Below are 25,964 nucleotides of genomic sequence, written 5' to 3' on the forward strand. Positions count from 1 at the left end.
CTTAGAAACACAGTAAACCAGTGTCAGTTTGTATTTTGAGACAATAACATATTGAGAAAATATAGCAGTTTAAAATGTGACGAAAGCGTATTTTCACATCATGAAATGTATCAAATTTAAGGATTGATTAAGTGTAGCATCTATGGTTCTTTATGTAGAAATTGTTTTGAGTAGGCTGTCAATCATAAATAACACATAGACAAAACAATTATAATATGTAGAAAAATAGCGAATTGCGATCCACCCACCGTTATTATTTAGTCGTTATTACTTTTCACTCGAAATACAAACATTCATTTAATTTTTTTGCTTAAATTTTAGGTCAATTTTCACTTGCAGGCAAATATCGCAAAAGATTGCATGCATTTTTTTTTGAATTTTGACTTCTCAATACAATCCTGACAATTAGTTTAACCTAAGCGCTCTTAATTCCAAAGTAAATACGCAAATATTTCGCAAGTTCTGGTCTCTTTCGTTTAAAAAACGAACAGCCTAATGCGACAGAACTCGAGCTTAAGCGATATCAATTGAGCAATGTATCAAAAACTCATACACTGTTACACCGCTCTATCTATTTAGCAAACGAGTACGTGCTTTCGAAACCTGTATTTGTAAGTCAACGTAGTACTGCCACTGATCTCAATGATTGCCTCTCCTGGACTACGGCATGTCGTAGCGTGCGGCACGCAGTGGAAATCACTAATGAGGGAGACGAAATCTATATCGAACACGCGCAAGGACGACCTTATATGGAATGTGAAAATGTTACTGATCCAGAGGCATGCTCCATCCAGTTGAAGAGGTCGATTTTCTTTCACGGGGTAAACGGAACACCGATTATTAGATGCAAGAGGAGTTGTACCCTTTTTGCGCTAAAGAACAAGAGTTTGGCTGGAGTTAACGTGGGCTTTTACAATTTAGTTTTAAAATCCGCGAATGTCGTTATTGAATGCGACGAGGCCATCGCATTTGAGATAATCATAGAAAATACTACCTTTACAGATCACCGAATCGGCGTATACAGTGGCAACTGTACAAACTGCGACATTAAGATTTACAATTCGACATTTCTTGGAAGGGCAGACGAGGCAATTTTGCTGCGATGTACTAACCTCACAGCGCATATCAGTGACAGCGTATTCAAAAAGAATCCAATTAAGCTTCAAACTATTTACAATGAGCATCACAAACACTCGCAGACAGTCGAAGTTCTTGTTCATCAAAGCGTTTTCGACGGTGAGTACGCTACAGTTTTTGCGGATCTGTTTTCAATAATACCAAACGCGGTTTTATTAAATATTTCCATATGGAATTCGGCGTTTTTGAACCATTTCGGAATGACAAGGTTGTATTCGTTTTCATCATTGTTAATTAGCGACCAAAATCCAAATGAACGCAATGGGACGTATATATCGTTACGGAATGTCAGAGTGGAAAATAATCTTAATAAACGGCCAGCGGTTGGTCTCTGGGTCATATTTAACGTACACGCTCCTTTTGAAGTGGAAATAGTCAACAGTATATTTAGAAACAATTCTGCAGCTTTAGTCCTCAAATCTTTCAACGTTGAAAAAAGAACCTGGAGAAAAGAACCATCTACCATTCTTAATAATAATACATTCACGCAAAACTTCAATGGTTTAGGCAGATTCAACTCTGTGCCGGCAATATATTTCGGCGGAGGAAGGTACCGAGTGACGTCAAGCTATTTCCATGACAACAGGGCGAGCAAAAGTCCGTTTTACGCAGTCGTAACGGTTTCTGCGGAAGCAACGGTCGACTTTAATGATTGTTATTTTGAGAACCGCCAAGTTGTAACGACCGCAGCACAGTTTTTCGCAAAAGGGGGATCTTCGGTGGCTTTCAACGGTATTAATATTTTCAATATCACTGCAATGAATACAGGACAGGTAGTTTTTCTACGTATACCATCTCAGGGAAGCACCGGGGTTGTTCTAAGAAGAAAATTTAAACTTTTATGCCCTCAAGGGTATGTGCTGCATTCTCAAAAGACCTGCAAGTACAACATACGCAGCATATATTGTTCATACGCTTACTTAACCTGTGAGAAATGTCCACCAAAGACCTATACGATTGACAAATCAGCATTTGTGTTTAATACAAGCAACAACATCCAATGTAAATCTTGTCCTTCCGGGGGAAGCTGTCTTGATGGTGTCGTCAAAGCGAGGCCAAATTTCTGGGGATACAAAGCTAACACCTCGATCAAGTTCGCGCAATGCCCGCCGGGATATTGCTGCAATTCTAAGGATTGCGTCAGCTATGATAGTTGCCATGGTAACCGAACTGGGACGCTCTGCGGTGGTTGCGCCAGCGGAATGTCCGATGGTTTGTTCAGCTCGTCATGTATTTCCAATGCAAAATGCTCAGTATCTTTATTCATCCCAAGTGCACTAGCCATATTGATCCTCTACCTTATCTTCTTCCTTTACCACGAGGAGATTGAAAGGATTATCTCGAAAATTCTTTTTAGCAGCTTGAAGATTTTCACCTCGCGGCGAATTCCTGCTAGAACCCCAACGAATGAAAGGAATCGACGCGGTGGACTGATCAAGGTGGTGTTCTATTACTACCAAGTGGTACGATTGCTTCAAGGCACCGTAGGATCACAGAAACGAAATCATATAATCGGAAAACTGGAAGATTTCATCGCACGACTTTTGAACATGATTTTGGTCGACGCGACGCTATTGAATTGTCCGTTTCAAAGTCTTCAACCCGTTCAGAAAACTGCGATACTGCACTCTGTTGGTTATTTTCTGTTAGGATTGTTGGGAATACTTTACATCATCATTGTTCTTGTTCAGAGACTTCAAAAATTCTTCAAAATCTCTGGATACAACGAGATGACGAACATAGCAGTAAATGAAGAAGCAAGGCAGTCGTGGACGTTCAAGGCGCGTATTGCTTCAGCTTTTACCTACATATCATTATTGATGTACGCTTCTTCCACCCAGCTCTGCCTTTCTCTTCTTCATTGCGTACCAGTTGGAGACAGTCAGGTACTGTTTCTTGATGGGAATGTAAAATGCTACCAAACATTTCAATATATTCTTCTTGCTTACGTAGTATCATCGGTGTTTCCGTTTTGTCTCGTTTCTGTCCTTGGTGCGTATCTTTTGAAAATGAATCGTATTTCGGTTGCCCAGTTTTGCGTCGCATGCATATTCCCGTTGCCATTTTGTTGTGTTTGGATTTATTTGGTACTCAAAGAGTATCGCTGGCAGAAACGAGCTGGCAATGACACTAGGGAACCCAGCGAAAATTCTGGAGAGGCTAGTGAAGATTATTGCGTTGAAAGTTCTTGTGAAGATCGTCCGATCCCGCAGTTACCAGATCAAGGTCATTGTCAACGTCAACACACAAACAACGGTTGCCAGGGACAAATACGCGAGGACAGGCCCACATGCAGCGAGAGTGGTTGTAAGATCCAAAACAACGAAGCCATTCTTCGGGTTCTTCTTGGTCCATTCAGAAATCACAAAGCATTCCTATGCTTCCCTGACTCTGTTCTCCCATGGGAAGGTTACTTGATATTCAGAAGGCTGGTTCTTATAATTGTGCTCACATTCGTTCACGATAATCGAGTCAAAATGATGCTAACTTTGACACTCTGTGTCGCTATTCTTGCATCTCACATATACATTAAACCTTTCACTCGTCCAAGTGTCAATGCCATTGAATCACTTTCACTTTCTGTTTTGACCGTTTTTTGTGGTATCACTTTAATAAAAAGCCTTTATTATGGCGAGGATTTCTCATCGCTTTCAGACGATGTCGCTTTACTCAACGTCTTCAATACGATCGAAAATATCCTGGTTGTTGCTCCGTTGGCGATCCTACTACTCATAGTAGTATTGTCTGTGTTGGGAAGGTTAATGTTACTGATTCGAAAGTGCTTAAGATATTGCAGAAAGTAATTAATTACATCGTTTTCTCGATAGTTCGAGGACAAGTATACAGAGGAGAGAGGCTTGATGCTAGAAAGTGTTGGCTTACAGCCGAAGGCGAGACCCCTGAGTGTGTGTAAACTTACAAGAAAGCGGAATAAAGAGATGGCTGAATAGATGGAAAAGATTATCCAAATTATGTAGTGCACATTTATGATCAACGGCTGTATATTCAAAAAGCTTACTCACACGTACACGCATACACTGATTGAGTGTGACATAGAAGTTTGTTATCACTGTGAGTTTGAGGTTACTCTTAGAATACAGGCGTAGACATTATTGCATGTGTACATAAATAAGTAGATTTAAAATCAGTATTTTCATGGCTTCGACGTGTCGCTAATGAAGTGGTGACACTTGTAACATCAAATTTTCAATATTCTTCTAAATATTATCATTAGTTTTCAGCAGAAAATTGTTGTCGTTGTACAGGGAAGTTGTTATGGTATGCGAACTTCAAATAGTTTATTAAACGAAAATTTGAGAAAATTGAATAATTGAAGAAAATTTTTTAGTTAATCATCGCGCAGAAGGGTAACAAGGATTGTTGAAAAAGAAATCCTTTCTGAAGTATTTAGTCGATTTTTTTATTATTCTTTATGAAACCATAAGCATTTTCGATAATTTGTCAAAATAATGTAATGTAATTGTACATTACTATATCATATTGACATATTACCGAAAAATTCTCGCGCAATTTTGGGCCGCCTACGCTCTGACATAAATTTGTTTCGAATAAGTTGTTTCGACAGAGAGATCGATTTTGAGAAATTGATAACTAGTCCCAGTTAAAGTTTTAGTTTTAAGATCATCTGGTAGTATACCATCCTCGTTCCCATGTTTTCCGCGTATTCAAGTTTCGGGCAAGCAAGCAAGACTCTTTATCGCTGGCGCATATCCTAGCGGAAATTGTGACTAAATTAGCGCATGCGCAACTAATTTCTCAGTGAAATCCGAGTAGACAGGATACTACAGGATGCTTTGAAATAACGCTTTGCTTCAGTGATACTTGAAATGCGCGGGTATAAACTGTCAGAAGCCTCCTTAATTTAAGTTCATTAATTTCGACATGCTGGACCGTATTGCTTTAGCGGTGGTGTTATTGTTATGTCAGGGTAAGTACGACCTTTGTTGTGCCTAAATATTTTAAGATTTATATCATTCCCTGTATCGCTTCTGCTCATAGCATGTCTCGACTGCGAGATCGACTGATTAGGTATTCCTTAACTCTAGTTCTGGTCCTAAACTCTAGTTCAAATATCTATTTAGGAACACAGTTAACAACCAGTGTCGGTTTAAATATTGAGGGCCTGTTTACATGGAGCGAGTTATCTCGGCTAGGCGAGGTTAAAAGCGCATCACATCAAAGGCTTAACCTGATTAGTCTTTCATTATAATTATGCAGTTTTCACCTCGCCTAGCATATTGAGAAAATATAGCAGTTCAAAATGAGACCAAAGGCTGAGTACAAGGTTGGCAAACATCACGAACTCAGTAAAATTTATTAAATTTAAGGACTGATTACATGAAGCATTGTTTCAGCGTGCTGAAAGTCAGTTACAATTTCTGTGCCCGAATATTGTTTGTAATTTAGAAATTTTGTGAGTATCAAATAACACAGAGACAAAACAATAAAATATTCAGACAAGTAGCGAGTATGGACTATAGTTATAGGATTACGATGAATCCACCGTTACTATAAAATAACCCAAACTACCAAAGCCCTGGTCACTCATTATTACTTTTTACTCCAGATATAAACATTGATTTGAATTTGTTTGAACTTCCGGTCGCTTTTCTCTTGCAGACAAATATTTTGCCAAAAAATTCCATGCATGTTTGTTTTGAGTTTTGACTACACAACACCTAACATGCGAATTAGTTGAACCTGACCGCTCACAAGTCACGATTGAATAGTTAACGTGCACATATAATTTGCAAATTCCGATCGCTCTCGGTTTTAAAACGAACTGCGAACAGCCAACAGCCTAACGGAAGTTACAGAACAGGAAAATTCAATTACGCGACATATCAGTGGGACTGTGGGAATCCCCTCTAAAGCCTACATTCTTGACGTACATCTCCATTTCAGCGATTTTTGTTTGTCAGGGTAGTTTTTTGAGTAAACGTACTATAGTACTGCGGTTTCATCCTGCGCGAATGCGTAATGCTTCATATTCGCACACTTATGTGTACGTTGCTTGCGTCAGCCAAGATCACGTTTAGTCGAAAGGGAAATAATTCTCATCAGCATAACCTCGATATAATATTTTATACGTTTATGGCATAATATAAATTTAATTTAATTTAATTTAAAAAATTTCTATTGCGCGTGTTACATAGATAGATGCTCACTCGCGCATTACATAGTATCGTAAAAATTTGCTGGTAAAATTTAAATATACACTAATTTACAAAACGTCATACAATAAATCTAGATCAGAACTAGATAAAAGTTGTTCTGGTCATAACATGGAGGAAAATGCTTTTATAAAAAAATGCGTTTTAAGCATTTTCTTAAACGTAGAAATATTACATGCATTACGAATTTCAGCCGGGAGGCTGTTCCACAACGTAGGTGCTGCTACTTCAAACGATCGGTCTCCCAGCGTCTTTAATGTTTTTGTTCTCGGTATATCAAGCAACAATGCAGTTGATGATCGTAAATTATATCTGGTTGCAACCTTCAATTTAATGAGTTCAGAGATGTATTCAGGAGCAAATCCGTTAATGGCCTTATAAGTGATGAGTAATATTTTAAAGTTAATTCTGTATCTAACAGGAAGCCAATGTAATTTATACAGCACAGGGGTGATGTGATCAAACCGATTAATATCACAGATCAGTCTTGCTGCGGAGTTCTGTACTCGTTGAAGCTTGCATATCTGGTTGGCGGGCAGACCATACAGGAGGCTGTTACAGTAGTCCAATCGACTCGTAATGAAAGCGTTAACAAGAATTTGTGTCGTATCAAAACTGAGAAACTTCCTGATACGTCTAATATTACATAGATGGAAAAATGCTGCTCTGCAGGATTTATTGATGTGCACATCCATTTTCAGCTGCGTATCGAACCAGGAACCAAGATTCTTTACCACACAAGATGATTTGATCATCTCATTCCCAATGCGCAGTGAATCTACACTAACTTTTGCCAACTGTTGCTTTGTTCCAATGATGATAAACTCTGTTTTGTCATCGTTCAGTTTCAGTTTATCTGCCAGCATCCATTTCCTGATGTCCATAATGCAATCTTGCATTGCCTTAATGGCAGCAGACTCTTCAACCATGGATCCAGGTTTAAATGAAATGTATAATTGCGAGTCATCTGCAAATGCATGGGCATCAGGTAGATGGTTTTCAATGATGGTGAACAGTTTGCTTGCGTAGATGACAAACAAACAAGGACCAAGACAAGACCCTTGCGGAACACCATACCTCATTTCAAATGATCTAGATTCACAACCGTTGATACAAATACGTTGAGATCTTTTCTCAAGATATGATTTAAACCAATCTAGTACACGACCTGTAATTCCAAAACTAGAGTAGAGTCGATCCAATAGGATGGTATGGTCAACAGTATCGAATGCTGCACTCAGATCAAGTAGCACCAAAAGAGTTACATGTTGTTTATTCATATTCATCAGGATGTCATTTTTTACACGTAGAAGAGCAGTTTCGGTACTATGATATTGGCGGTAGGAGGATTGAGCTTTGGGATAAAGTTGGTGAGCGGTAAGATGATCATGGGTTTGATTGAAGGCAGCTCGTTCCGTGAGTTTGGACACAAATGAGAGGTTGCTGATCGGGCGAAGATTATCAAATATAACCTCAGTGTTTAACTTCTTTAAGCTCGGGCAGACATTAGCCAGTTTCCACTTTTCAGGAAAACATCCAGATTGTAGAGACAAGTTTATCAGTCTTGTAATTACCGGCAGAAGAACATCCAAACAATGGACCACAAGATAAGTGGGCATGGGGTCCAAGGAGCATGATTTTTTGCTCGAGTTTGAGATAATCTGGCTAACATTATCCTCAGTTAATGCCTTGAACGAGTCCAGTTGAACATCAGGCATGATTTCGTTGGTGATAATATCAGAGTGGTGAGTTGTAAAATTGTCATAAATTGCACTATCAAGTTCCTGTCTAATGCACTCGATTTTCTTGACGAAGAAGTCACCTATGTCATTTGCAAGAGCCGTGCTATCACTGTATTCTGGAAAGTGCAAATCAGTTTCTTGATTAAAAAGAAATTTGGCAGACTTGAACAGTTTACGATGATCACTGCTATTCTCATGTATAAAGGTAGTGTAGTATTCTTTACGTGCACGCTTCATTATAAATGTAGCTTGATTTTTCTTTGATTTATATAGAAGGAAATCACTATGCAGTTTAGTCCGCCGCCATTTCCTTTCTGCTCGCCTTCGTGCTCTTTTCGCTAACTTGACTTCCTCGGTAAACCAGGGAACGGTCGGTCTTTTTATAACTGTTTTGCATTTCACAGGTGCATGTCGATCCAATGTTGAGGACAATGTATCATTGTAACTGTCAACAAGATCATTGAGCTCCATCGAAAGCATGTTTTTACAGAGATCTGAATTAGAGAGATCGTTACGGAAGGCATCAACATTGATGGATTTAATTTTCCTGTAGGATATATTGATTCTCTTAAGGTCAGGCTTGTTGACTAGAAGATTACAATGAACAGGCATGTGATCCGAAAACAAATGATCATTTCGAGGTGGAGAAGCAATGATATTTTCGGAAAGTCTTGTTATGATAAGATCTAAAGTATGTCCATGGATATGAGTTGGGACATTGACATGTTGCTGTAGACCAGTACTCTCGAGTAGTTCCTGAAGTTTAACAGCATCAGCATCATCAGTCACATCAACATGGATATTAAAGTCACCGGTAATCAGAAGTAAGTCAGTACAGAGGACCACAGATTCAAGAAATTTGGAAAACTCATCAAAAAATGTTGTGGTAGATATGGGATGAATATCAGAGTATGGTATTCTGTAAACAACGATTAAACGAATACGTCTGGTCCCTGCTTTTATATGCCACTCAGAGTATTCAAACGATCGACGTTCTGCAGCAGATACTCGGTTGACAGTCAGATTATTCCTAAACAGTACTCCAGTACCACCACCATGTCGGCCGAGTCGTGGGTGATCAAAAAGGTTGTAACCTGTAGGCGTGCAAAGAGATCTAGCAGCAGTTTCATGTTCGTGGAACCAGGTTTCAGTTAAGGCGACAATATCAGGTTGACGATCACATATGAAATCTATAAACTCAGCGGATTTGTTATTAAGGGATCGAGTATTTATAAGACAAAAGTTAAGGCTTTTAAAATTGTTGGATGACAGCAGACTGTTGTTAATATCAACGCTTATGCAATTGTTTGGGCTACGAGATACATTCAATTGCCGATATAAATTCATTCTTTCGGTAATACGCACAGGAATGCTTAAATTCGAGCTTAAGTTAGTGGCAGACTGATTTCGTTTGTGTACCATTATTGATTGTTGATCGAATTGTTGTGTTTCAGATTGACCTTCCCATCCAGGGTTCTGTTCAACATCACCAGATAGTAATAACAATCTTCTTGTCGCAGTAGAGTTTGGATAGTACATGGCTTTAGATTTAGATAGCTTCCGTTTCTTAAGTCCATAGAGCAAATGCAAATGTTTACGAATTAACAGTATGCAAATCTGAGCACGATTAGGTTGGCTGACCACCGTTGTAAAACCAAAGGAAAAGACATAGATTCGCTGTATTTGTTGCTTTCTTCCAGAATATCGCTTATTAGAAACATATTCCAATGAGTTATCACAACCAACCAAATTGCCGTTAAAAACGACAGTTCCCAAACCGGCAAACATAGTAAAATTGACCGATGGCGCAATACTCCGCTTTGCATGATCAAGCACCGGCTTGCAAAAGTCGACCAGCAAGTTCAAAAATTCCAGCTTTATATCACAGTCCTTCCATCCAAACACCATATCTGTCGATACAGAAACATCGCGAGACAACGAGTGGTCGAATCCAACAACATCAGGTCCAGAAGGCAAGAAAATACATGCCAAAAACAAGGAGCTCAAAAGCACACGTCCATCCATGCCTAATTGTTGCCTTTCATCCAAGATCAATCAAGTTTTTTGACACGCAATATTGCCATTACAATCCTGAAGACTGCCCAAGAAATGATTGGGGGAAGATAAAGGCACTGCGTGTATTCACTTGCAGCATTTCACTTACAATTTATAATTCTAGTCGGTAATTATTATTATTAATGCATTTCCATACAGGAATAAACACTAAGAAGACTGTTCCGAACGCTTGGGCCATTTCCCGCCTTCCGAGAGCTGAGTAAAATTGCTTTTTTTAGAACAAGCAGAAAGAATCCATGTAAACACCATTGTAAAGACACTCATACGTTGTTCTATTTATTTAGCAAACGAGTACGTGCTCTCCAAACTTTTGTTTGTAAGTCAAAGTGGTACTGCCACTGATCTCAATGATTGCCGCAACTGGACTATGTCATGTCGTTCCGTGCGACATGCAGTGGAGATCTCGGATGACGGAGATGAAATCTATATTAATCACGTGCTAAGACGACCTTATATGGAATGCGAAAATACCACCGAGGCAAAGGCAAGCTCCATCCAGTTGAAGAGGTCGATTTCTTTTCACGGGGTAAACGGAACACCGATAATCAGTTGCAAGAAAAGTTATACACTTTTTGCAATAAAGAATACGAGTTTGGCTGGAGTTAACGTGGGCTTTTACAATTTAGTTTTACATTCTGCGAATACCGCTGTGGAATGCGACGAGGCAACCGCATTTGAGGTAATCATAGAAAATACCACCTTCACAGATAACTTGATGAGCGTGCACAGTAAAAGTTCTACAAACTGCGGGGTTAAAATAAACAATTCAGTTTTCCAGGGAGAAACAAATTGGGCAATTTGGCTACGATGCACTAACCTCACAGCGCACATAGCTAACAGCGTATTTAAGAGAAGTCCAATTTTGCTTCGAACTACTTACAACGAACATCACAAACGCTCACAAACAGTCGAAGTGCTTGTTCGTCAAAGCATTTTCGACGGGCAATACAGAACACTTGAGGGCGAGCTATTTTTTGTAAGTCCTTACGCGGTTTCATTAATCGTTTCCATTTGGAGTTCGTCGTTTTTGAATCATCGAGGATTGAAGGATAAAAACTCGCTGTTAATAAGTGACTGTAATGCAGACAAACGTGAGATAACGTACATAGCGTTAAGGGATGTCAACGTGGAGAACAATTTCTCACCGGCTAAAGTTGTGGTCTCATCCAGCCCACACGCTTCATTTAAGGTCGAGATCATGAACAGTATATTCAGAAATAATTCTGGCGCTTTGGTTGTCCAAACCGTGCCGTACAACCGAAATAGGTCGTTATCTAAAATTCCGGTCTTTCTGTACAACAATACGTTTATGCAAAATTACCATGGTATAGACCCAATAAAACTTGCCACGTCGATTTCTTTCCTGCCGGGAAAGTACCAAGTTTCGTCATGCCGTTTCTATGACAACATGGCAGGTAAAAACCCGTTCTCCGCAGTCGTCACCGTTTCCCAGTTTTCAAACGCGGTATTCTTAGATTGTTATTTTGAAAACCGTCAAATAATTTCGGCGGCAGCTCAGTTTTATGCGAGAGGAGGATCTTCGGTTTCTTTCACGGGTAAAAATACATTCAACATAACTGCTTTGAACACAGGGCAAGCAATTTTTGTACGTATACCATTTCAGAGAGCAGTAGGAATTGTCTTAAAAGGTAATTTCAAAATCCTATGTCCACAAGGATACGTACTGCATTCTCAAAAGGTCTGCAACAATTCTGGACGCAAGATTTATTGTGCATATGTTTATATAACCTGCGAGAAGTGTCCGCCGAAGACATATGCCATCACAAGAGGTCAATTCACGATCAGTGCTAACAACAATATCACCTGTAAGCCTTGTCCTCGAGGGGGAAGCTGTCTTGATGGTGTCGTGAAAGCAAGTCCAAATTTTTGGGGATACAAAGCTAACGCCTCGATCAAGTTCGCGCAATGCCCGCCGGGATATTGCTGCGATTCCAAGGATTGCGTCAGCTATGATAGTTGCCATGGTAACCGAACTGGAACGCTCTGCGGTCATTGCGCCAGCGGAATGTCCGATGGTTTGTTCAGCTCGTCATGTATTTCCAATGCAAAATGCTCAGTCTCTTTATTCATCCCAAGTGTACTAGCCATATTGGTTCTTTACCTTATCTTCTTCCTTTATCACGTGGAGATTGAAAGGATTATCGCGAAAAATCTCTTTGGCAGCTTAAAGATTTTCACCTCGCCGCGAATTCCTGCTAGAACCCCAACGAATGAAAGGAATAGACGCGGCGGACTGATCAAAGTTGTATTCTATTACTACCAAGTGGTACGATTGATTCAAGGCACCGTAGGATCACAGAAACGAAATCGTATATTCGGAAATCTGGAGGATTTCATCGCACGAATTTTGAACATGGTTTTAGTCGACACAGCGCTATTGAATTGTCCGTTTCAAAGTCTTGAACCCGTTCAGAAGGCAGCGATACTGCACTCTGTTGGTTATTTTCTGTTGGGATTGTTGGCAATACTTTACATCATCACTGTTCTTGTTCAGAGACTTCGAAAATTCTTAAACTCTGGATACAACGAGATGAGGAACATAGCAGCAAGTGAAGAAGCCAGACACTCATGGACGTTCAAGGCGCGTATTGCTTCAGCTTTTACCTACATATCATTATTGATGTACGCCTCTTCCACCCAGCTCTGCCTTTCCCTTCTTCATTGCGTTCCAGTTGGAAACAACCAGGTTCTGTTTCTTGATGGGAATGTAAAATGCTACCAAACATTTCAATATATTCTTCTTGCCTACGTAGTATCATCGGTGTTTCCGTTTTGTCTCGTTCCTGTCCTTGGTGCGTATCTTTTGAAAATGAATCGTATTTCGGTTGCCCAGTTTTGCGTCGCATGCATATTTCCGTTGCCATTTTGTTGTTTTTGGATTTATTTGGTACTCAAAGAGTATCGCTGGCAGAAACGAGCTGGCAATGACACTAGGGAACCAAGCGAAAATTTTAGAGAGGCTAGTGAAGATTATTGCGTTGAAAGTTCTTCTGAAGATCGTCCGATCCAGCAGTTACCAGAACAAGTTCATTGTCAACGTCAACACACACACAACGGTTGCCAGGGACAAATACGCGAGGACAGGCCAACATGCGAGAGTGGTTGTAAGATCCAAAACAACGAAGCTATTCTTCGGGTTCTTCTTGGTCCATTCAGAAATCACAAAGCATTCCTATGCTTCCCTGACTCTGTTCTTCCATGGGAAGGTTACTTGATATTCAGAAGGCTGGTTCTTATAATTGTGCTCACATTCGTGCACGATAATCGACTCAAAATGATGCTAACTTTGACACTCTGTGTCGCTATTCTTGCATCTCACATGTACATTAAACCTTTCACTCTTCCAAGTGTCAATGCCATTGAATCACTTTCACTTTCTGTTTTGACCGTTTTTTGTGGTTTCACTTTAATCAAAAGCCTTTATTATGGCGAGGATTTCTCATCGCTTTCAGACAATGTCGCTTTACTCAACCTCTTCAATACGATCGAAAATATCCTGGTGGTTGCTCCGTTGGCGATCCTACTACTCATAGTAGTATTGTCTGTGTTGGGAAGGTTATTGGTACTGTTTCGAAAGTGCTTAAGATATTGCAGAAAGTAATTAATTACATCGTTTTCCCGATAGTCCGAGGACAAGTATACAGAGAAGAGAAGCGTGATCCTAGAAAGTGTTGGCTTTCAGCCGAAGGCGAGACCCTTGAGTGTGTATAAACTTACAAGAAAGCGGAATAAAGAGATGGCTGAATAGATAGAAAAGAACATCCAGATTATGCAGTGCCCATCTATGATCAACACCTATATATTTCAGTAAAAAGCTCACTCACACGTACACACACACAATGATTGAGTGTGACATAGAAGTTGTGTTATCACTGTGAGTTTGAGTTTACTCTTAGAATACAGGCGTAGACATTATTGCATGTGTACATAAATAAGTAGAGTTAAAATCAGTATTTTTATGGCTTCGACGTGTCGCTAATGAAGTGGTGACACTTGTAACATCAAATTTTCAATATTCTTCTAAATATTATCATTAGTTTTCAGCAGAAAATTGTTGTCGTTGTACAGGGAGGTTGTTATGGTATGCGAACTTCAAATAGTTTATTAAACGAAAATTTGAGAAAAATGAAAAATTAAAGAAAATTTCTTAGTTAATCATCGCGCAGAAGGGTATCAAGGGTTGTTGAAAAAGAAATCCTTACTGAAGTATTTAGTCGATTTTTTTATTATTCTTTATGAAACCATAAGCATTTTTCGGTAATTTGTCAAAATAATGTAATGTAATTGTACATTGCTATATCATATTGACAAATTACCGAAAAATTCTCGCGCGATTTTGGGCCGCCTACGCTCTGACATAAATTTGTTTCGAATAAGTTTTTTCGACACAGAGATTGATTTTGAGAAATTGATAACAAGTCCCAGTTAAAGTTTTAGTTTTAAGATCATCTGGTAGTATATCATCCTCGTTCCCATGTTTTCCGCGTATTCAAGTTCTGGGCAAGCGAGCAAGACTCTTTATCGCTGGCGCATATCCTAGCGGAAATTGTGACTAAATTAGCGCATGCGCAACTAGTTTCTCAGTGAAATCCGAGTAGAGAGGATACTACAGGATGCTTTGAAATAACGCTTTGCTTCGGTGATACTTGAAATACGCGGGTAACTGTCAGAAGCCTCCTTAGTTTAAGTTCATTAATTTCGACATGCTGGACCGTATTGCTTTAGCGGTGGTGTTATTGTTATGTCAGGGTAAGTACGACCTTTATTATGCATAAATATTTTAAGATTTATATCATTCCCTATATCGCTTCTGCTCATAGCGATGTCTCGACTGCGAGATCGACTGATTAGGTATCCCTTAACTCCAGTTCTGGTCCTAAAGTCTAGTTTAAATATTTATTTGGGAACACAGTTAACAACCAGTGTCGGTTTAAATATTGAGGGCCTGTTTACATGGAGCGAGAATATCTCGGGTAGGCGAGGTTAAAAGCGCGTCACATCAAAGGCTTAACCTGATTTGTCTTTCATTATAATTATGCAGTTTTCACCTCGCCTAGCCGGGATGACTCGCTCCATGTAAACAAGCCCTGAGACATACAGCATATTGAGAAAATATAGCAGACATGACAAAATATGGCAAACATCACGGACTTAGCAAAATTTATTAAATCTAGGGACTGATTACATGAAGCATTGTTTCAGCGTGCTGAAAGTTTTTACAATTTCTGTGCCCGACAATTGTTTGTAATTTAGAAATATTCAGACAAATAGCGAGTATGGACTATAGTTATAGGATTACGATAAACCCACCGTTACTATAAAATAACCCAAACTACCAAAGCCCTGGGGCCGGTTGTATGAAAGCCGGATAGCGCTATCCACCGGATAGTGATTTTTTCAACCATTCTAAAAATGCTCGAAAAGCGATAAAATTTCATTTTTGGAACCAGCGATTATTAAAGAGGATACTCGATTTAGGAATACTATGATTTAATCAAAGTTATAGCAAACAACGGGCGATTTTAAAGCGATTGAAAAAACCACTATCCAATGGATAGCGCTATCCGGCTTTCATACAACCGGCCCCTGGTCACTCATTATTACTTTTTACTCGAGATACAAACATTGATTTGAATTTGTTTGAATTTATGGTCGCTTTTCTCTTGCAGACAAATATTTCGACATTTATTTAGAAACAGTAAACCACTGTCAGTTTACATATATCGAGACAATATGGAGACATATAGCATATTGAGAAAATATAGCAGTTCAAAATGTGACCAAAGCGTTTGTTCGCATCACGGAATTTGCAAAATGTATCAAATTTAGGGACTGATTAAGTCTAGCATCTATGGTTCTTAATGTAGAAATTTTCTTGAGCATCAATTATGAATAACACATAGACAAAACAATTAAAATATGTAGACAAATAGCGAGTATGGATTGCGATTAACCCACCGTTATTATTTACAACCAAAGCCCTAATCCTAACCCCCTAGTCCTTATTACTCTTTACTCGAATAGTCAATACATACGAATGGAATACATACTATTATAATTTATCTAAAGGCGCAAAATGCGAGTTCCTATTGTGACGTACTAGTTACCAGTTTCCCACCTTCGCAGACTTGAAAAACTTTTGCCGTTAAAATTTAAAATTTTTTAAACTTTAGCGTTTTATTTCTCAGCGAACACAAACTCAATTTCAAATGTTATTACTCTTTTCGTAATTTATGTTTCACAGCGATTTTAATTATATAAATTCCAATTTTATGACATGGGCACTTTAAATTTTAGGTCAATTTTCACTTGCAGACAAATATTTGGCAAAAGGATGGCATGCATGTTTCTTTTGAAATTTGACTTCTCGATACAATCCTGCCAATTAGTTCAACCTAACCGCTCTTAATTCCAAAGTAAAGATGCAAATATTTCGCAAGTTCTGATCTCTCTCGTTTAAAAAACGAACAGTCAAACGCGACAGAACTTGAGCTTAAGTGAGATCAATTAAGCAATGTATTAAAAACTCATACACTATTACACCGCTCTGTCTATTTAGCAAACGAGTACGTGCTCTCGAAACCTGTATTTGTAAGTCAACGTAGTACTGCCACTGATCTCAATGATTGCCTCTCCTGGACTACGGCATGTCGTAGCGTGCGACACGCAGTGGAAATCAGTAATGAGGGAGACGAAATCTATATCGAACACACGCAAGGGCGACCTTATATGGAATGTGAAAATGTTACTGATCCAGAGGCATGCTCCATCCAGTTGAAGCGGTCGATTTTCTTTCACGGGGTAAACGGAACACCGATTATTAGATGCAAGAGGAGTTGTACCCTTTTTGCGCTAAAGAACAAGAGTTTGGCTGGAGTTAACGTGGGTTTTTACAATTTAGTTTTACAATCCACGAATACCGTCGTAGAATGCGGCGAGGCAATCGCATTTGATTTAGTTATAGAGAACACTACTATCGCAGATTATTCTATAGGCGTACACAGCGGAAGCTCGACAAACTGCGGAGTTAGGGTTCACAATTCGATGTTTCGAGGAAAATCGAATTGGGCAATTTTGCTGCGATGTACTAACCTCACAGCGCATATCAGTGACAGCGTATTCAAAAGGAATCCAATTAAGCTTCAAACTATATACAATGAGCATCACAAACACTCGCAGACAGTCGAAGTTCTTGTTCATCAAAGCGTTTTCGACGGTGAGTACGCTACAGTTTTCACAGAACTGTTTTCAATAATACCATACGCGGTTTTATTAAATGTTTCCATATGGAATTCGGCGTTTTTGAACCATTTCGGAATGACAAGGTTGTATTCGTTTTCATCATTGTTAATTAGCGACCATAATCAAAATCAACGCAATGGGACGTATATATCGTTACGGAATGTCAGAGTGGAGAATAACCTTAATAAACTGCCAGCGATTAGTCTCAAGGTCATATCTAACGTGCACGCTCCTTTTGAGGTAGAAATAGCCAACAGTATATTTAGAAACAATTCTGCAGCTTTAGTCCTCGAATCCTTCAACCTCGAAAAAAGAATCTGGAGTAAAGAACCAGCTACCATTCTTAATAATAATACATTCACGCAAAACTTCAATGGTTTAGGTAGATTCAACTCTGTGCCGGCAATATTTTTTGGCAAAGGAAGGTACCAAGTGACGTCAAGCTATTTCCATGACAACAGGGCGAGCAAAAGTCCGTTTTCCGCAGTCGTAACGGTTTCTGCGGAAGCAACGGTCGACTTTTACGATTGTTATTTTGAGAACCGCCAAGTTGTAACGTCCGCAGCACAGTTTTTCGCAAAAGGGGGATCTTCGGTGGCTTTCAACGGTATTAATATATTTAACATCACCGCAATGAATACAGCACAGGTAGTTTTTCTACGTATACCATCTGATGGAAGCACCGGAGTTGTTCTAAGAAGAGAATTTAAACTTTTATGTCCTCAAGGGTATGTGCTGCATTCTCAAAAGACCTGCAAGTATAACATACGCAGCATATATTGTTCATACGCTTACTTAACCTGTGAGAAATGTCCACCAAAGACCTATACGATTAGCAAATCAGCATTCGTGTTTAATACAAGCAACAACATCACCTGTAAGCCTTGTCCTCGCGGGGGAAGCTGTCTTAATGGCGTCGTCAAAGCGAGGCCAAATTTCTGGGGATACAAAGCTAACACCTCGATTAAGTTTGCGCAATGCCCGCCGGGATATTGCTGCGATTCCAAGGATTGCGTCAGCTATGATAGTTGCCATGGTAACCGAACTGGAACGCTCTGCGGTCGTTGCGCCAGCGGAATGTCCGATGGTTTGTTCAGCTCGTCATGTATTTCCAATGCAAAATGCTCAGTATCTTTATTCATCCCAAGTGCACTAGCCATATTGGTTCTTTACCTTATCTTTTTCCTTTACCACGAGGAGATCGAAAGGATCATTTCGAGAATTTTTTTTGGCAGCTTGAAGATTTTTAACTCGCGGCGAATTCCTGCTAGAACCCCAACGAATGAAAGGAATCGACGCGGTGGAATGATCAAAGTGGTATTCTATTACTACCAAGTGGTACGATTGCTTCAAGGCACCGTAGGATCACAGAAACGAAACCACGTAATCGAAAATCTGAAAGATTTCATCGCACGAATTTTGAATATGGTTTTGGTCGACACGACGCTTTTGAATTGTCCGTTTCAAAGTCTTCAACCCGTTCAGAAAGCTGCGATACTGCACTCTGTTGGCTATTTCCTGTTAGGATTGTTGGCAATACTTTACATCATCTCAGTTCTTGTTCTGTATCTTCAAAAATTCTTCAAAATCTCTGGATACAACGAGATGACGAACATAGCAGCAAATGAAGAAGCCAGGCAGTCATCAACGTTCAAGGCGCGTATTGCTTCAGCTTTTACCTACATATCATTATTAATGTACACCTCTTCCACCCAGCTCTGCCTTTCTCTTCTTCATTGCGTACCAGTTGGAAACAATCAGGTTCTGTTTCTTGATGGGAATGTAAAATGCTACCAAACATTTCAATATATTCTTCTTGCCTACGTAGTATCATCGGTGTTTCCGTTTTGTCTCGTTCCTGTCCTTGGTGCGTATCTTTTGAAAATAAATCGCATTTCCGTTTCACAATTCTGCGTCGCATGCATATTCCCGTTGCCATTTTGTTGTTTCTGGATCTATTTAGTACTCAGGGAGTATCGCTGGCAGAAGCGAGCTGGCAATGACACCAGGGAATCCAGCGAAAGTTTTAGAGAAGCTAGTGAAGATTATTGCGTTGAGAGTTCTTCTGAAGATCGTCCAATCCAGCAGTTACCAGATCAAGGTCATTGTCAACGTCAACGCACAAACAACGGTTGCCAGGGGCAAATACGCGAGGACAGGCCCACATGCAGCGAGAGTGGTTGTAAGATCCAAAACAACGAAGCCATTCTTCGGGTTCTTCTTGGTCCATTCAGAAATCACAAAGCATTCCTATGTTTCCCTGACTCTGTTCTCCCATGGGAAGGTTACTTGATATTCAGAAGGCTGGTTCTTATAATTGTGCTCACATTCGTGCACGATAATCGAGTCAAAATGATGCTAACTTTGACAATCTGTGTCGCTATTCTCGCATCTCACATTTACATTAAACCTTTCACTCGTCCCAGTGTCAATGCCTTGGAATCATTTTCACTTTGTGTTTTGACCGTTCTTTGTGGTTTTACTTTAATCAAAAGCCTTTATTATGGCGAAGATTTTTCATCGCTATCAGATAATGTTCGTTTGCTCGACGTCTTCAATACGATCGAAAATATCCTGGTTGTTGTTCCGTTGGCAACCCTACTACTCATAATAGTATTGTCTGTATTTGGACGAATGCTGGTATTGATCCAAAAGTGCTTAAGATATTGCAGATTGTAATTGAGTACATTGTTTTCTCGAAAGCTCGAGGTCAAATATGAAAGAAGAGAGATTTGATTTAAAGCCAATAAGCCGAATTGCGACATCTGATTATGTATAAAGTTACAATAAAAGAAATATAAATTTAGCTGAATAATTAACAGGAGCATTCAAATTACTCGGTGTTCAATCAGTGTTCATACTTTTTCTAATGTCGCACACAGGATTTTTGTACGTTTGAAAATAATTTTATAACGATTTACCTTTTTTGATTATTAAGATGATAAAATTACTGGTTGCCGATTTGTTTAGAAGAGTACAATTTTTTCATCAATGATATATCTTTTGTATTTATTCAATTAACTAATGATTTATATTCATTTTGAAATCAATGGTGTTTCTTGCAAAAATAGTGCGATTTGGGAATTAGTAGGTTTACGGTTCTTTCAGCCAATAAATGGTTTTGAATTTGTTTAATTTTTTGTATGATTTCAAAATGAATGTAATTGTAGCTACCATATGTTTATAGTACATTTGAAATTTAATAAGTTGATTTACATTTCATTTCCGGTGAAACGGGTAAGGGACTGGCAATGAGTAAGGCGAAAGAGAAAGTAACGGGATCAGTAGCAACAGTATAGGATTTAGTGCGTTAAATCATGTAAATATTGAAATTTGTGAGGATTAGATCGAACAATCTGGTAAGTGTGTAAATAATAAGTATTTGTAGTGTGTAGTGTATTTATAACTATTTGGTGTCGTTAATTTATATTAATGTTCATTGTAAATGTTTACTTGATTAGAGAACCACTCATAAAAGAACAATGTCAATGCGTTTCGGAGCTCGATAACCGGGTTAATTGGAGTATATCTTCAATGTGATAGAGGATTATATTCAATGTGATAGGAATTACAATAATAATGTGGAAATTGCACTTTGTGTCGTGCAATTTAAGTGTGAAATCAAACTTGTGATTACAAATCATACTCCTTCTTCGCGTTCAATTACCATTATTAATTGATTAATTAATTATGCATCAGCAGTACAGGGGGAAAGAGAGCATACTTCCCCCCCGTGATACATTTCATTGATCCCCAATTAGCTCCCTTTTATTTTAGCCTGGTACCGCCACTGACCGCAAAAAAGAATGTATCCTACAGCGGGCAGGACTCATCGCACACGGGGCGGAAATTGCAGCTAAATTGGCGCATGCGCAACTGATCTCTCAACTGTGCTCCAAGTCAGACGAGTCTAAACTCTAAAATAGAAACGAAGTCGTCGAAGAGCGCTTTGTTTCAGGAAAATAACGTTTTGCTTTAGGTTACTCGAATTGTAAGCCAACTTTTGACATGCGTGACCGTATTGCTTTAACATTGGTGTTGTTATTATGTAACGGTTAGTACACATTTTTAATGCTGAATATTTTAAGATTTATATCATACAGATATACTCAAATTACTTTAACATAGTTTCTTATTTTAGCGACGCCAAAAGTCTTCGGCCGATTATAGAAATTGCCCTCAAAATTCGCTTATTTTGATATAGACTCTTGTTCATATAAGTATGCAGAAACGAAGCACACGAGTATTAAGTCACTTATCGAGACAGGGGATGATATATTTTAGGAGATATAAGCCTCATCCACACTATACCGGAAGAATTTGATGAAAAATAATTTTACGGTTACAGTCTCCGTTCAAACGTATCCGGTGTTTTCGCCAACTGAAAACGGCAGAGTGGCAAAAACTGTGCGGCTAACCGGGTACCACCCGTAAGGAAAGGTTTACTTTCAATAAGATTTGTGAAAGAGACTAAAAGTTGAACACTCAAATTAATCACATGTACGAACAAAAACAATATTACAGTATGCCAAGCTGCACGATTAATGTGACAGATGTGAGTGACGTGACGTCATTAATTTTGAGGAAGTTTTTCAAAACTTGAAATCCTACCCGGAGGAAGACTGAACTCTCTTGACGACGTTTGAAAACGCGTGGATGGACGGATAAATGAAAAGTATATGCAAACGGTGCGTACCGTATCAAATCGTTTCCATATTATTATTAACGAGACTTGTTTCAGGCCTTGTGGGTTATGCTCAACTTATATTGCTATATTTTAGCATCAAATGAGTGTTATTGAGGTCGAGTCTTACTTTGGAAATTTTCATGTGAGGGAGCCGGATCTTCACGTATCATTTTATATTCCCTATTGTATGGGGTATTGGTTTTATACGACATTTTCCACTGTTCTTTTCACTTTATATATCTAACAATTAAAAACATTTTAAGCGTTTTTAAATTCTTTTGGCATCGTGCGGACAACAACGCGTTTGTTTACACCACGGCCGGGCTACGCGAAGCCCTTACTCTTAACGAAATGTAAACATTGATTTTGATTAACTTCGCAATTTACAGTGGGTTAAATATTATCACTTGTAGAAAATAGTTTGTCAAAAAAATAATTACATGTCATGTTAAACTGGACAATTAGTTCAACTTGACCGCTGTCAAACATGCGAACACTTCACAAGTTGCGAAATAGATCGTAAGTTAACTAACTGCAAATATTTCAAAAGAAAGCGATCGAAACTGCACTGAGACTAAGCTATATTGATACACTGTAAATACGCTGTCCGCGCGGAAGACTAAGCCTGCGACAGAAGAAAGAAACCGCGAAACCCAGATTCGTCTACAACAAGTAGCCCGAGTAATTACAATTAAGAAAATAGGGCCTAGTTACACATCGCATTTCGGCCGTGCGAATTCAAATAAAACCAAAGACAAACGGTCGAGACTCATTCTTTAAACTATCATGACGGCAGAATGGAATGGCCTGATTGACCTCTGTTAACAAAAAACTATTAGTTTAGAGAGGACGAACAAGTTTTGTTCACTAAAAGTGAATCGCCACAAGCAGTGTACGGCGTATAACACTTTAATTGTCACTCACACAACGTTCTATTTATCTAGCAAATGTTTGCGTTCTCTCGAAATCGTGGTTTGTCAGTCAGCACACTATTGCTACTGATCTCAATGATTGCTGCAACTGGACTACAGCATGTCGCACTGTGCGACGTGCAGTGGAATCTCTAATCAAGAGATGATATCTATATTGATACGCGGAGGGACGGCCATGCATATATGGAATGCAAAAATGCTACTGATTCAAAGGCATGCTCCATCCAGTTGAAAAGCTCGATTACTTTTCACGGGGTAAACGAAACACCGATAATTAGATATAAGAAGAGTGGTACCCTTTTTGCTATAAAGAGAGCTGGAGTTAACGTGGGCTTTTACAATTTAGTTTTACACTCTGCGTATAACGCTGTGGAATGCGACGAGGCCACCGCATTTGAGGTAATCATAGAAAATACCACCTTCACAGACAACGTAATAGGCATACACAGTAAAAGTTCTACAAATTGCAATGTTAAAATAAACAATTCAGTATTTCACGAAAAAACAGATTTCGCAGTTTCTCTGCGATGTTCTAGCCTCACAGCGCACATCACTAGCAGTGTCTTTAAAAGAAATCCGATTTTGCTTCAAACCATTTACAACGGGCAACGGAAACGCACGCAAGCGTTTGAAGTGCTCGTGCGTCAAAGCGTTTTTGACGGCCAATGCACTACAATTCCAACCAATCTATTTTGTATAAGACCCTATGCGGTTATAATAAACGTTTCAATATGGAGTTCAACTTTTTTAAATCACCACGGAAAGACAGACAAGTATGATTTTGCGCCGTTACTAATGAGTGATCATAATCCAAACGAACGCAGTAGAACGTATATATCGCTAAGGAATATTAAAGTAGAGAACAATTTGTCACCGGTCGAAATCACGGTAACCTCGAACCCACGCGCTCCCTTTATCGCAGAAATACTAAGCAGTGTATTTAAGAATAATTGTTGTGCTTTAGTGATCGGTACCTTCTTCAATAACAGTAAGTCGAGAGAAAGTCCAACCGCCTTTCTGCGCAACATTACCTTCACACAAAATTTCAACGATTTAAACACATTTAATCCTTTATCGGCGATATTTTTTAGGAAAGGAAGGTTCCGAGTGACGCCATGTCTTTTCCATGACAACAAAGGGGGGGGGTAAAACCGTTTACCGGAGTCGTTGCCGTTTCTAAAGACGCAGTCGTCATCTTCTCTTACTGTCATTTTAATAACCACCAAATCAGTTCATTTGCATCCCAGTTCTACGCGAGTGGACGAACATCGGTCTCTTTCACAGGCACAAACGTATTTGACATGGCCACTTTGAACAATGACCAAACCGTTTTTCTACGTACGCTAACATACGAAATTAGAAAAAAGGTAGTTGCTTTTCATAATAATTTCAAAGTCCTATGCCCACAAGGATATGTACTACAATCGCAAAAAATCTGCAAAAATTATTGGAACAAATTGTATTGTACATACATCTACATAAAATGCGAGAAGTGTCCGCAGAAAACGTATGCAATGAAAAGAGCACAACTCACGATTACTGCAATCGACAACGTTAAATGCAAGCCTTGTCCGCGCAGGGGAAGCTGTCTTGATGCTGTCGTCAAAGCGAGGCCAAATTTCTGGGGATTCAAAGCTAACACCTCAATTAAGTTCGCGCAATGCCCGCCGGGATATTGTTGCGATTCCAAGGATTGCGTCAGCTATGATAGTTGCTATGGTAACCGAACTGGAACGCTCTGCGGTCATTGCGCCAGCGGAATGTCCGATGGTTTGTTCAGCTCGTCATGTATTTCCAACGCAAAATGCTCAGTATCTTTATTCGTCCCAAGTGCACTAGCTATATTGATCCTCTACCTTATCTTCTTCCTTTACCACGAGGAGATCGAAAGGATTATGTCGAAAATTCTTTTTAGCAGCTTAAAGATTTTCACCTCGCGGCGAATTCCTGCTAGAACCCCAACGAATGAAAGGAATCGACGCGGTGGACTGATAAAAGTTGTATTCTATTACCACCAAGTGGTACGATTGTTTCAAGGTACCGTAGGATCGCAGAAACGAAACCACATAATGGGAAATCTGGTAGATGTCATCGCACGAATTTTGAACATGGTTTTGGTCGACACGACGCTTTTGAATTGCCCGTTTCAAAGTCTTTAACCCGTTCAGAAAGCTGCGATACTGCACTCTGTTGGTTAATTCCTGTTAGGATTGTTGACAATACAACATCATCTCAGTTCTTGTTCTGTATCTTCAAAAATTCTTCAAAATCTCTGGATACAACGAGATGGCGAACATAGCAGCAAATGAAGAAGGAAGGCAATCATGGACGTTCAAGGCGCGTATTGCTTCAGCTTTTACCTACATATCATTATTGATGTACACCTCGTCCACACAGCTCTGCCTCTCCCTTCTTCATTGCGTACAAGTTGGAAACAACCAGGTTCTGTTTCTTGATGGGAATGTAAAATGCTACCAAACATTTCAATATATTCTTCTTGCTTACGTAGTATCATCGGTATTTCCGTTTCACACTTCTGCGTCGCATGCATATTTCCGTTGCCATTTTGTTGTTTCTGGATCTATTTGGTACTCAGGGAGTATCGCTGGCAGAAGCGAGCTGGCAATGACACCAGGGAATCCAGTGAAAGTTCTAGAGAGGCTAGTGAAGATTATTGCGTTGAGAGTTCTTCTGAAGGTCGTCCGATCGAGCAGTTACCAGATCAAGTTCATCGTCAACGTCAACACAGACGCAGCTGTTGCCAGGAGGAAATACGCGATGACAGGCCCACATGCGAGAGTGGTTGTAAGATCCATAACAACGAAGCCATTCTTCGGGTTCTTCTTGGTCCATTCAGAAATCGCAAAGCATTCCTATGCTTTCCTGACTCTATTGTTCCATGGGAAGGTTACTTGATATTCAGAAGGCTGGT

At 39.4% G+C, this 25,964-nt stretch overlaps 3 protein-coding genes across 3 annotated transcripts; 2 read left to right on the plus strand and 1 right to left on the minus strand.

Moving 5' to 3' along the window:
* Positions 1 to 8,180: 8,180 nt before the first annotated feature.
* Positions 8,181 to 9,496, minus strand: LOC114522790. Its single transcript, XM_028543537.1, has 2 exons — positions 8,397 to 9,496; positions 8,181 to 8,190 (listed from the first exon to the last, which is right to left on the minus strand). The coding sequence occupies exons 1-2, from the start codon at positions 9,494 to 9,496 to the stop codon at positions 8,181 to 8,183; spliced, it is 1,110 nt and encodes a 369-aa protein (XP_028399338.1).
* Positions 9,497 to 10,271: 775 nt separating this feature from the next.
* LOC114522838 lies at positions 10,272 to 14,235 on the plus strand. The gene has a single exon (XM_028543594.1). It carries the CDS (start codon positions 10,518 to 10,520, stop codon positions 13,770 to 13,772), a length of 3,255 nt encoding a protein of 1,084 aa, XP_028399395.1. The 5' UTR covers positions 10,272 to 10,517; the 3' UTR covers positions 13,773 to 14,235.
* Positions 14,236 to 14,874: 639 nt separating this feature from the next.
* Positions 14,875 to 19,706, plus strand: LOC114522791. The gene is made up of 3 exons (XM_028543538.1): positions 14,875 to 14,920; positions 17,796 to 19,514; positions 19,648 to 19,706. The coding sequence occupies exons 1-3, from the start codon at positions 14,875 to 14,877 to the stop codon at positions 19,704 to 19,706; spliced, it is 1,824 nt and encodes a 607-aa protein (XP_028399339.1).
* Positions 19,707 to 25,964: the final 6,258 nt, after the last annotated feature.

The sequence above is a fragment of the Dendronephthya gigantea genome, unplaced genomic scaffold, assembly GCF_004324835.1.
Source record: "Dendronephthya gigantea isolate DGI-Jeju-01 unplaced genomic scaffold, DenGig_1.0 000024F, whole genome shotgun sequence".
NCBI classification, from domain to species: domain Eukaryota; kingdom Metazoa; phylum Cnidaria; class Anthozoa; order Malacalcyonacea; family Nephtheidae; genus Dendronephthya; species Dendronephthya gigantea.